Here is a 12,933-nt window from a genome sequence, read left to right as displayed (position 1 = left end):
ACACTGTCAGAAATGAACGAAATTTACTGCTGTTGCCACACGCGAGAGTACAAACACACATACAAAGAGCGCAACACTGTCAGTGAAAATTAAGCTAAGTAAACCTGAAAATCTGGTTTGTCTTATTTTTAAATTTGTGCCTAAATTCAGGCTTATAGACCCATATTTAAGCACCTAGATACACTATCCACTTCTAATATCTGGAGACAACTCAACAACTGTTAACTGTTGTAACCTTCAAAGCACAGCCTATTAGATTTTTTTGGTGCTTTTTTATTTGTTTGCTCTTATCTACTCTAAACATATGTGAACAATACACAAAAGCAACACATAAATATACCATTTTAAAACAGAGTAAAGCATGCAGCAATGGCTTATAATTTCCTACACATTATTGACGCAATTTCAGCATCTCAGAGAAATCTTAAGTTTCTCTTGTCACAAGGCAGGGTTAGCAAGGATTTTAAATATGCTTGTAGTCTGGCAGTGACATCCTAAGAAAATGCAAGTGGTCACAGTTTGTCTCTTAGGTATCTAATGGATTGCTATGGGAAAAAAGTATCCTAGTTCTTCAAAACTCTTCAAAATTTTTCAGATTCTTAGGAGTTTGAGGGGTTTTTTTCCCTGTAAAGCACTGTGGCACTACCGAGTAGAATTCTTGATTTTAATACTATAAAGCACTAGAGAAGTGTCATGTTATGCATAATCTGAAACCATCCTGGTAAATAATAACACCCCCATTCACAACTTAAAACAACTATATCAACCTTTATTTTGTTTAAACTGTGGGCTATAAATGCTGTTAGGTTCATGGCTTTTTTTAAAAAGGGTTAGCAAATGAACCCAAGAGGAGCACTTCAATTTCACTTAAGAAAAAAACAACTGACTCAAGGTGAATATCTATTCAAACATTGGAAGTAACAAGAAAACAAAGCAAAACTATATAACAACATTCTTGAGAAGCTGAACTTTCACAGAGAAGTTAGTGCAAGAAGAGAGTGACATACTCCTTTATCTAGTGCATTAATACTCATACAATTCCAATAAAGCTTTTCCACAATTCAAGTAGTCACAATGGTGAAGGAAAAATATCCCAAGTGCAACTGAGGACATACAGCGCTTCAGTTTTTCCATACTGCTGAAACACGGGGATAATTTGACTGATTTCTAGTCCCATCTATTATGAAGTTTACTGGATCCACTTGATAAGGAGAACACAAGAAAATCATTCTCTGTGCAAAACCAGACTACAGCTAAGGAGACTGTCTTTTCTCAGGCCTGGGAGAGCTACCAAGGAATAAGACAGAACTGCATTATTGTGAAGGAGAAAAAAAACAACCTAAAGTAATTAACGTGCAAGTAAAAGGGAAAAAAAGTCAGAATGACAAGAAGAAATGCAGTGTAACAGAGAGAGCCAAAGTAAAAGAAGATGCACACAGTGTGAGGGTGCAAAGACAGATCTCTAATAAATATCACTCACATATACAGGAAGGAGAAAGAAAGGATATCTACCTGGAAAGTGCATGACAATGCAAAAATTCCAAGCATGCGCAGATGAGAGGAAAGGACTGAATTAGTCATTCTACTCATATTACTTTGAAGTCTTCGGACTATTTTTTTGAAAAAAAAAACAAAACAACCTTCTATTCCTAAAACTCCCCTTTTTCCAGTTAATATACACTAATACAAAGGATGTAGCACATGTTCAGAAAGAATATAGAAAAAATAGATTAAAAATATATGCTAGTGACACAGAAGTTTAGGAATCATGAACTATGTCACTGTGATTCCTCTGGAGGTAAGCATGGTTTGATCCTTATCAACCTTATGAGTTTGTGTAGGTTTATTTTTATTGCCAACAGTACCATAATTTTCTGCCTTTAGGATACTCTTGTGTTGTGCTAGTACAACTGTCCAAAAAAAAAAACCCAACCCGGAGTTTAAAAAGTCATTCTCAGGTGGAGAGGATGACCCATTCTAGTTCACTGCCCACCAATGCTACCAATAGGTCAACACAGGGGACAAAACAAACTGAAGGGCAGAAATGGGCGGCTGCAGGCAGCAGTTCCAAGTGCCATCATGTGCCTAAATCATGTTTTCTGTTGTGACAACTCAGTTCTGCTTAGTATCTTTTACATATTTGCCAATAACGTTAAAATCTTCCACTTCTAAAACTGCAGAAGCTAATTTTGAAACCATTATTTATTTTGAGTCAGGTTATCCCATAAATCTGGCTTAAAATGCAACCACATAATTCAAATCATCACAGATTCGTCGGACTGGAAATTTCTAAACTCTGTGACCAGTGTACCTGTAATATAACAATACTGCACTCTAAGGTTTTATCCCACTACGATGTATAGACACCCAGAAATACAGGTAGGAGGACACAAAAGATAAACTGGCATAATGATTTATTTGCCTATGAAATAACCCAACTATTTACGTATTTAAAGTTCAATCACCCATGTCACAGAAGACTTTAAAACAAAGTGCACATTTTATATGGTTAAAGTTTCCTAATGGAGGCCCCACCAGAAACAACAAATGCAATAACTACATGCAAATACAAACTATATTCTGAAGTTCTTTACCTGTCTCTACTCATAACCCTCGTATTTTCAACAAATTTACTACAGTATTAAGATCTTAATATTAGAAATAGTAGTTCTTACAAAATGAGCCCTCCTCTTCTCTGTTCTTAAAGTCTTTGCTTTATATTAGTTTTATTTACTCATCAGCTCCACTACCAAACATAAAACCTACATTTTAAGGTTTCTGACGTGTTAGAACACAGCCAAGTAAATAATCAGAATTTTTAAATTCTGTATAGGAATGCCCCAATAGGAGCCTAATACAATGAAATACACTTTAAAAACTCAGTGCTTTCATGTAGACAACAGTATTCTATAATAATAAAATAAATAAAAAAACCCCAGTCCATTTAATGTCTTCATGAGAAAGACACCTGGAATTCTAACCCAGAAAAATATTCACTATGTTTGTTCTATTTTTTCAGTAGTTTCATTTCCACAAATGAAGTTACCCCGTTTAACTGTTGTTAAAGAAGTATTGCAAGAGCACATTATGTATTTCAGACTCCTCAAATGAAACTAAGGAAGAGTCTGAAGTCTTCCAATGCCTGTAAAAACATCATCTAAACATAGAAAGATACGTGTGTGATGGTATGTAAATGGATTTATTATTGATTATACTGATGTAAATAAAACTAGATCAGTGTAAACTGACAACTTATCTTTACAATGTCAACATATTGTTGGTTTTAAAGCGTGCTCATTCAGCTATGTATTGCATTAACCTTCACTTAATGGAAGCATTTGAACTTACTGAAGAATTAAGCAGTGACTACAATGATTTGTAGTTACAGTAACACATTTTACAGGAATCACTGCAAGAACATAAACACTGCATGTCAAGGCAATGGCAGTTAAACAGCTAAAATCCTTTTTCTCATTAGAAACATAGTTTGCAATTTCTTTGGAAGACTAAGCAACATTTTTTTTCTAGCAAGCACACCTACAACACAAATTCTACCTATCACCAAAATCAATCACAAAACTGTGCAAGGACCACAGTTCCAAAACCTGATTTATTTTTCTTGGAATGGTACACTGTACATAGGACTTTATAGCAACGGACAACTATTTTTTTGCCTGTAAGATATACAGAGATGATTCACAGACAACTTATATTCTCCATTCCACCAGAAAAAGGAGAAAATGGATATTTATGCCAGATGATTTTGAAATTTAAGAATAAAAAATACGATGTGACAATCACACACTATACTTTTGAGAATTATTTTGAACATCAGACGTATCACGTTGTTCTGGATAAAACTAATGCCTAGTTCCACCTCTCATACAGAGTTCTTTAACTGTAAGAATTTCATGTTCTGAAATTACCAAGAGAAAACATAGACAAAAAATTGTGCAGTAAATTAGTAAATTAGAATACTAGACACATACATATAACAATCAAGAGGCAAGTCAAAACAACAGTGTAAGATTAAAATGACTGAAGAAGGGTAAAGATCCAACTGATTTTTTTGTCAAGATGCTATCAACATCAGAGTAGGAAGCAGCTTATAGCAAAACTCTGTTTTCCCACAAGGACTCTTGCAGTAGCTTTCCATGGGCAGTTACAGCTATGGAATAAAACAATTCTATCAGTTTGAGCTTAAAATCACTGTTTCCCACTGCAAATTGCTAGTTTACACTTCATTTTTCAATACAGACTAATTACAAAAGTTACTTTTAAGACCACCTTCTAAGAAGTTAAAGTAACGAACAGCTTTTTAGAATAAGGGAACTAAAAGTAGGGTTTTTTGAGCTAGAGACATGTGAGACTGCCAACAAGACAAACAAGCCAAAGACAATATATAGACAAAGAAAACCGAACACAAGTGCTAAGAGAAGCTAGAACCAATGTGACATAAAACAAGAACACTAGGGGGGTCTTATGAGAAGCAAGAGATGTGCTCCAATCAGACAAGCACAGAAGAGCAGCAATAAAACTTCCAGCATTCGTGTGTGCATGTGGAACGGAGCAGGAGTCTGTACTTTAACTTCCCCTTCCCACTTAGTACCTTCCTGGAGGGCCAGCTCTGGTGACTGTGTAACAGATGGTGAAGATGATGGCTGTGAGGAAAGGCTTGGAGCAGGTGACCTTACTGACGAGACCACAGCAGAGGAAGCAGATGTTCCAACCCCAGGCTTGGTAAATGGAACATTCTGGCTCACTGAGTGCACGGGCTGTGAAGAATCTACGCCACCTGAAAACAACAGCAGAAAGCAGGAACCCTTTGTATGTACTTGCACAGACAATTGCACAACACAAGCAATCACATTCGATTTCACAGTAACTACAAGAACAATACAGTACTTCAAAGAGAGATGCCTTCAAACAAATATATATGGACAGCTTGGTTGTTTTTAAAAATTAAGTACCCGTAATACTAAAACCCCATTATAATGAACAAAGTACTCTGTCTACTAACAGCAAAAAGGAAAGCACGATGTAATAAGATCCAGACTAAGCAGAAGCTAATTTTTGATACATCCCCTCAACTCTATGCTCTTACAAGTTACTCTTCCCAGTTAAGCAGAATACAGTCTATCTGAAATAACTCCCCCTCAACATCCCTCCCACAGTCAGGAAACCTCAAAGTCTGTTGTGCAGTAGATCAGTACTCTGCCTCCTTCCCTTTGCAACTTTGGTACTCAGTTATGGGACCCATACTCCAAGCAGTCTGTTTCAATCAACCCTGAGTACTCCACAAAACTTCTGATGCGTTTTAGACATCTGGACTAGATATAATCTGCTTCAAAAAAAAGTCCAATTAATGCTTTGAGAGATTTGACACAGTTAGGTTGAAATTCCTATCAGGTAAGGACAACATAACTTCATTAAGAGTTAGCTCTTAACTAAGGGTCGCTCTTTGCTTAAAAACAAAAAATTCGTGTTATGTGATTCTTTCTAGAAAAACTCTGACAGACCAAGTTGTTAAAAATGAGAACAGAAAGGAAACAGTTTGACCAATAATACTCAGTAAACAGACACAGAAATTAGGCAAGAACAAAATTCACCATCTGTACTCATTAAAGTTACAGAATTCACTAGAGGACGCACGGGTAATTTTAACTTTGCTTCCTCTGAACATAGAGTTGTGTAGTTCATACAGTCCCTGACTTTTCCTTTAATAAGAGAGGTGACATCTGGAAGAACTTTATGGGCAGGTTGAGGTTGCTGAGGTTTCCTTTAGAGGGTGAAGAGGTGGCTTAAAATGATTCCTCTGTTTTCCTTGTTTACAGTCAAAATTAACAGCAAACATTTGCACTATCTTAATGGAACTTTTATACATTTTGTAACCTTCAAATACAAAGCTGAGCACACATGCAGTCTTTTCACAAGTGTTATCAAAATCAAAATTATGTATTTTTCCAACATACATACAATTTTCTATGAAATGTATTTTTTAATTGAAATGTACTTGCTATAACCTCTGTTTCTACACATTGTCTTGCAGATTTCCCATGGCAGCATCAGCACCTGTCAGCAGAAATGTTCTTATTAGAGTGACTGCACAGCTTTCTCAAGCAAGACATGCAATTAAAACAAGGGAATTTCTTTGCCACATTAACGTCCTTACCCAGGTTTTGTAGCAGAGAGTTTTCTGTAGGGTTACGGTATTTTCTGTATTTCAAGTCAATATAGCAATGCTTGCAGCACTGCTGTAAACAATGCTAAACACTACAATGTCAGTGTCACATGTTCTAAGTCAAATAATAACTTCCTGCCAAATACTATTATCTATTCTCAAGCAAGGGTTATCCAATATTCTTCAAAAGTACATGGATCTTTAAATGTATTGTAAAAAAATGTTTTTAAACTCCGAGAAAAAAAATGTTTTTTTTTTCTTTGTACAAAAATCCAGCCTGAAAAATTACATGTTAAATCTAATTTGATGACTGAAGTTTTTGAAAGTCATAAGTAACCAAGGAAACACTTGGACAAAGTTAGTACTTAAAAATACATTGATGGTAACTACCATCGCATGAAATGATCTATGGTTAGAGAAATTATGCATTTTTTTTCCTTTGGCCAGTAAGATGATTACATGTAAGCCCGTCATATATAAGTAGAGATCAATTTAGGATGTCTTATTTTAGCTCAAGACAAAGCTGGACTGAACACCAGTTTAGAGTACAAGTTTCCCCATCAGCTTATCCAGGACAAACACAATCAGGCCATAAAATATTCCCATCAACCAATATCATGAGAAGTCAAAGAGTTTTGCCAGGCTGTGATAAATATAAAATCCACTCTCAGTGACACAGTATTTTCTGTTTTTCACATTCAGCTCCTCTCACCTTCAATGTGCACTTTTGTTTTCCCTTCAAGCCTCTCAACCATTAACATCTCTTGCACTAATAGTGATCAAGTATAAATATCTACAGTCAAAAGCTGTATTACAGAAAGAATCTGCAGAACTGGGCAAATTGGCAGTGCAATTCATCACTTTTCCCTATACATCATCATAAAGTTGTTATTTAGTTTCTCACATGAGACCTATAGGTCATAGCTAAAAAGCTTATCACCACAGTATCTTCCCAAATTTTCAGAAGAGATGCAAGAATCATCCTTTTTTGAGTTGCTCCAGCTGCAATCTTGATTTCCTGCACCCAACATAACACACAATTTCTAGTGAGAGATGTGCCACCTCCCTGCAGCTTGTTTTTTAACATCGTCCTACTTCCCTGACTTTTTGTACTCGCTGCAGTCCTCCCTCTTTTTTTAACCACACCTGTATTAGCAGATTTACAGGATTATAGCCTGCATTCCTATGGAATTGGGGCAGCAAGGACTTTACATCCTGCTCTGACATAATGGGAAGTATGCGCGCGAGATAATGAAATTAAGAGTGTCTCCTGCTCAAGCAGACAGACTGTCTGTGCCAGGACGCAAAGAAACCCGTACCAGCCACCTGCAGGAGGAGTTCTCCAGCTCCCTCTCCTCAGGGAGGAGTCCAGTAAAATTTAAGTATTCTGGCTGATATCCATCCTGACTTGGAAAGCACCAAGAATAATCAAAGTGCACCCTTTTCAGCTGAAATAAGCTGAAAAAACATCAAAGAAAGGTACTGATGTAGAAAGACAAAAAGCCGAAACAATACAAAGTATGTTATTTACATAGTGTAACAATGCTCCTGGACAGATTGTTACCAACACTGTTCTGCTGAGAATTTAAAGCTAGGAGAGGATGATTCTGCAGGATGAAACTAGTTTAAACCTGCAAGGAGGAGAAAAATCTCAAATTACAGATATTTATATCCTACTTTTTACTTCCTAAAGCAAAGAAAATTATCCTCACTGGCTATTATTCATCAAAAGCACTAAAATTCCATGGAAAAAAAAATCATTTTAAAATACATTTGTTTTCTTCTAGTGAAATCTCAGCAAGCTGAACTGAAAATACTTCAGCTATTTCAGACAGGGGATGCCAAAGTTTTAGAAAAAGATTTTGTTGCAGTTGTGTGCCCTTAGTACATGACACATATCAGTTCAGGGGGTTGATATTAGCAGAGTCAGTATTTTGAGGGCTTTGCAAGGCCATACATAAAACTGGATTTTTTAAAGCAACCAAGTAAAGTCCAACGCTCACAACTTTTTTGATTCAGGTAAAAAGTAATTCAGCAACCAAACAGCTTCTGAAAAACTCTTGCCAGCCTAAGTTTGCTAAGTAAGTCCTGTTTGAACGCACAAATTTTATTAAAAACACATCATTCTTCTACATAAAGAAGGTGTCACTCTCATCACAGAGAGTTTTCAGTGCTCACTGACTGCACAAAACTGCTACTGAAAAATAGCTTAAGATAGTAGTATTCTGACTGATAGTCTTCCTATGATTTGCTTATTTATAATTCAAGGCTTGTAAGGGGTCGTCTTCTACAGCATAGACACAATGATTGATAACTGTTTTATTGGCACCCTAATAATAGGATACTGTATCAAAATTTTCTTACACAGTCATAGACAGCATATTCATGAATTTCAGCATAACTTATTTTTCTTTTTTTTCAAGTAATTTCACTAAAAGTTGCGCACAGAAAAAATAGCAACTGTTTTTCATCGTTGTTTCCTTCCTGGAGAACAGCAGGGAGGATGAAATATTCAGAAAAAATCCTTCTGACAAATCATTCCTCATTTCTTTATGTTCCTTCTGTATTGTACTCGGATCCTTTCCAAGGATGTACAAGAACGAGCAAATAATTTTCAAGATCTAACTCCTTTTTTTTATAAAGGCTGCAAACAATTAGAATACTATATGTAAAATTACTCCACCAGAGAACAGTAAGACAGCACTGGGAAATATTTCAGTCAGAAATCATGGGAGGCAGCTTGTTTAGCCACAGACAAATGGTTTAAAATGGTTTCAGGTGTTTAAAATTTAGTAATGAAACTGCCCAGCTCTTCCTTCAGCCTAGCTATGAGTTGCTATCTGTATTTGTTCTTTCACAGTCAGTAAATACAGAATCATCTGTGTGCTGAGGTTGCACCAGGATTCAGAGGGAAGAGAAAAAAATTATTTTCCAGATAAATCAGTTCCACAATCCAGTCCACTGTGCAAGCTTGTATGTCCAGACAGACATGCTTGTATCAGCAGCTTTACAAGCTCAGAAAGAGTCTGAGTGTGGTTTAGCTATGGATGCCCACGGTCTGGCAAACAAACCGAGTACTGCAGTATTACTCAAGTATAACAGCAACAGTGGGTCAGTGTTTATTTTTGTAACTGCAAAGTGTGTATCCATTACACACCACTAACACAGCCAATTCTATCATTAATTCTTTGAAATTCAAGTGTAATATTACTACATTTTTTTTGAGACCATGCACTAACTCAGTCACCCACTTGAAAGCAGCACTGATTGGTTCAGAAATGAAACTATTGCTCATATTTCTTTTCATGGTCTGATCAGCTTCACTGTTCTACCTTTAAAAGAGCTGCTCCTTAAAAAAAATATTGCTATGAACAAATCATGGATTTCAAAATACCTCCAAAGGAAATAAAATTAACAAGCACTGAAATTAAAAAGTTCCGTAAATGAAACACTAACAGTTTAAACAAACAATAAGTTGTTTTCATATGTCTACTGCAAATTGTACTATTCTGGAATGATATCTGCATTCTGTGAAGTCCAGCTGCAGATTCTGCATTCAAAAGAATCAATTTTTTTGGCCAGAGTTTTAAACCTTCTGTCGTTGAAAGAATTCATTTTTATGCTCAATCATGAAATGCCACTAACTTCAGAAGCTTTTCAAGGAGTTCCCTATTTTTCTTTTTTAATCCGTATTTTGTTTCATGGTTTTAAACTATTGAAGAAAATCAGACAGAGCCCCTCATCAAGACAGAATTCAAATCTACTAGTACTCAAAGTAATAAAACTGAGCGAAGGATGACACACTGCATCTTATTCTGGGGCAGGGGAAAGCAATATTGAAACCACATTCCAACTATGGATTGGATGAGCTTGATTCAAGCTTAAATGCTTTCCCAGACAAAGCTTTACCATCATCAAAGCCATGTTCTTTCCTAAGTCCTTGGTCTTAGAAAACCTCAGCTACAAGAACTCCTTACACATTTTCAATGTTACACTATAATCTGAAATAGGTACCACAAAAAGGAAACATTCTAGCAAGCCGTAGTCTGGCACAGCATAAAAGTCAAAACTGTATGAAGTCAGAAAATTCAGAGTGTAGAAAGAAAACCAGAATCTTTCTGCACATACTCTTGATCTCTCAGCTGTAGACCAAGATCTTTCAACATGGAGTCACTCCCACATCTCTGTTCTTTTCCACGCTTCCTACTAAGTACTGCCTACCTCATGAATTTGTACTAAGTTTTCCTATAGAAAGAAGTGAGGGTTGAATGTACTTGACCTCAGCTGGCACCTTCACAGCTTCATTCTCTATAGCTACATCCATACTAATACCATCAAGTTGTTGCTTAGAAAAATCAGCTACAACTTCCTCTTTCAAATACTTATCAAAAACATTAATTAAAAAAACCACAATTGCCTCCAAACCCATGTAGGGTTCCACTTTTTTCTGAACTTTGTGAAAAGTGCATGTGTCTGTTCACTTAGGCAAAATTTAAAGAAACAACTTAAATCATGACTTAAAAAAATTCTCTATGTCTGTGATTAACAGACATACTTCAGAAATTACACATTCCTTCACAACTGAACAAAAAAACTCCCTCTAGGCCACTCACATGAAAAACACACCAATAAACTAAAACCATCTTCTAAATACTGTATCTAAATTCTGTATCTCTCAATAGAAACATGTAGCTGCTATTGTGAGGACTGAAGGAACCAAATCTGAAAAGCTTCAGGAATGAATAAGGACAGAATTTGAAATTACAGTACAGAATTTCACATAGTGAACAAGCACAACCCAACAAAAGCACATGATTACTGATGTCTCACAGACAAATCTGAAAGTTCACTATCCTTCAAATAATACAATACCTGTATTTATTTGGTTGTTTACTTTAGCAACGGATCCAGGGAGATTCCTGCAGAGGTTGTCTTGAACAGATTGGGCAGATGAAATAGTTGATAATGTTGTATTATATCCCATGGGAACATGCTGTTGAAGTGAATGAGGTACAGATGTACTCTGGCTAGAAAATGCATTTGTCTCTTTGAACTGTCCAACAGCAGGTAGACTCTGAGAGGTAAATGTCTGCCCATACGCACTGCCAGCAGCCACGGGAGGATAGGAAACATTAGGATACATGGCACCAGAAACCACAGGCATGGCGTAGGGATCGGAATTAAGGGGAAATCCCTGAGATGCAACCGAAGAGCTGACAGAAGTGCTATAGTGATTATCAAATGCTGAATATGACTGCTGAGCACTCATATGTAAGTAAGATGCAGATGATATTGCTCCTTGAACAGGTCCGTCACTTGACCCCCCAGTATGGGGAGGAGTTTTGTTGTACAACTGTTGCGATCCCTGTGCATTCAACACGTTGCTACCCACAGAAGGTGTCATAACGTTTTGTGCTGGTGCTGAATAGTAACCAGGGTAGAAACTGGCTCTATACTGATGATCCAGATGTGAAGCAGCAGCTTTATTGGGCACTTGGGAATAGTGTCCTGAAGGCGCACTGTAGTTTGGAGGATGTGAGCCATAGCCAGGGGGAAACTGCATCTGACTCTGCACAGGACCTGAAAGAAGAGAAAATGTCACATGCATTAAAAGTGCATCTGCTAGTAGTGTCAATGGACTATGTAACTGAACTAACAAACAACTGGTTTCTCCTTATCTTCTGTCACTACTTTTGAGATCAATTCCCATCAGCAGCAAGAGAACAAACCACGTATAATGCATGCAAATACAATATTTAAAGTAATTTGCAAGCACACACAGAAGCAGCAGTAGATGGATTGCTTCCATTAGCAAAGGAAGTTTCCACACCAAGATTGTTTGCCTCCTGCTTGTATTTTTAATATTTTTAGGAGTTTTTAGGAGGCTAATACTTAAACAAATAGTGAGCAACAGTAAGCACTAAACTGATGTTTCTAAATGTCTGAATACAAGAGCATGCCTTAAAGGAACTGCCTGAATATGGAAAATGAAAAGTTGCAGTCAAACCAGTATGTCAATATGTAACAGTGGAGGTATTCTTCCTCACAAATCTTCAATATAGTGACCAAGACGAAGTGCTGCAGGGCAGTTATATTTGTCTTTTATGTTCTTACATATTATGCTTTCAGGGAAAACTGACTGACATTTTTATGAAACTACAGAGTATTTGTCAAGGCACGTCATTTCAGTTTACTGCCTGATACTTACATCAGGAATAAGAGATGTTGATATCAGAGAAACTGCCTCTCTTACCACTACAACTATCTCTGCAACATTACAGGTTAATTACACACTGGTCCAGCAAGGGTCAAATAAATGCTTGTTTCCTAGAGACAAAACGTTAACTATGTCCAAGCTGATTTTCTCATGCCAAGTGATCAATCTGGAAGTCCTTCCTCACATTCTTTTCCTTAATGTTATTTTTATTTTCTAGTGACCAACAAATGCATTTGTCTGGATAACTTACTTCCTAAAAATTACCAACCCTTATTGCTTACATCAAGCTGAATGACTGTGGTGTTATTTCCCACCCCTTGGTCAATAAAAACACAAACACAGCAATGGCCCACTCACAAACTAAACAGCAGCTGGGGTAATAATGAATAGTTGATTACCCCCTTATATTTACAATGATTACAAACCTTAAGCATTACTTCTCTTGTCTGGAAATTCTGAAAAATCACTGTTCTCCAAGTAACACCTAGATGTCCTATGATTAACTTGGGAGCCCCCGGTGGTCCAGGGGAAAATT

General features: G+C 36.7%; 1 protein-coding gene across 2 annotated transcripts in view; it reads right to left on the bottom strand.

Annotated features, from left to right (window-relative positions):
* Positions 1–12,933, bottom strand: part of SEC24B (SEC24 homolog B, COPII coat complex component) — a 44,659-nt gene that overhangs the window by 27,076 nt on the left and 4,650 nt on the right. For both annotated transcript variants that reach the window (XM_027904563.1, XM_027904565.1), the window contains exons 2-3: positions 11,054–11,761; positions 4,610–4,795 (exon numbers count right to left, since the gene is read on the bottom strand). In XM_027904563.1, coding sequence (XP_027760364.1) covers positions 4,610–4,795; positions 11,054–11,761 — 894 coding nt within the window. The remainder of the gene's footprint in view (positions 1–4,609; positions 4,796–11,053; positions 11,762–12,933) is intronic.

Source organism: Empidonax traillii, unplaced genomic scaffold (assembly GCF_003031625.1).
Source record: "Empidonax traillii isolate 1590-97213 ecotype Southwest subspecies unplaced genomic scaffold, ASM303162v1 scaffold1066:size251847, whole genome shotgun sequence".
NCBI lineage: Eukaryota > Metazoa > Chordata > Aves > Passeriformes > Tyrannidae > Empidonax > Empidonax traillii.
This window is presented reverse-complemented; position numbering and strand designations above follow the sequence as displayed.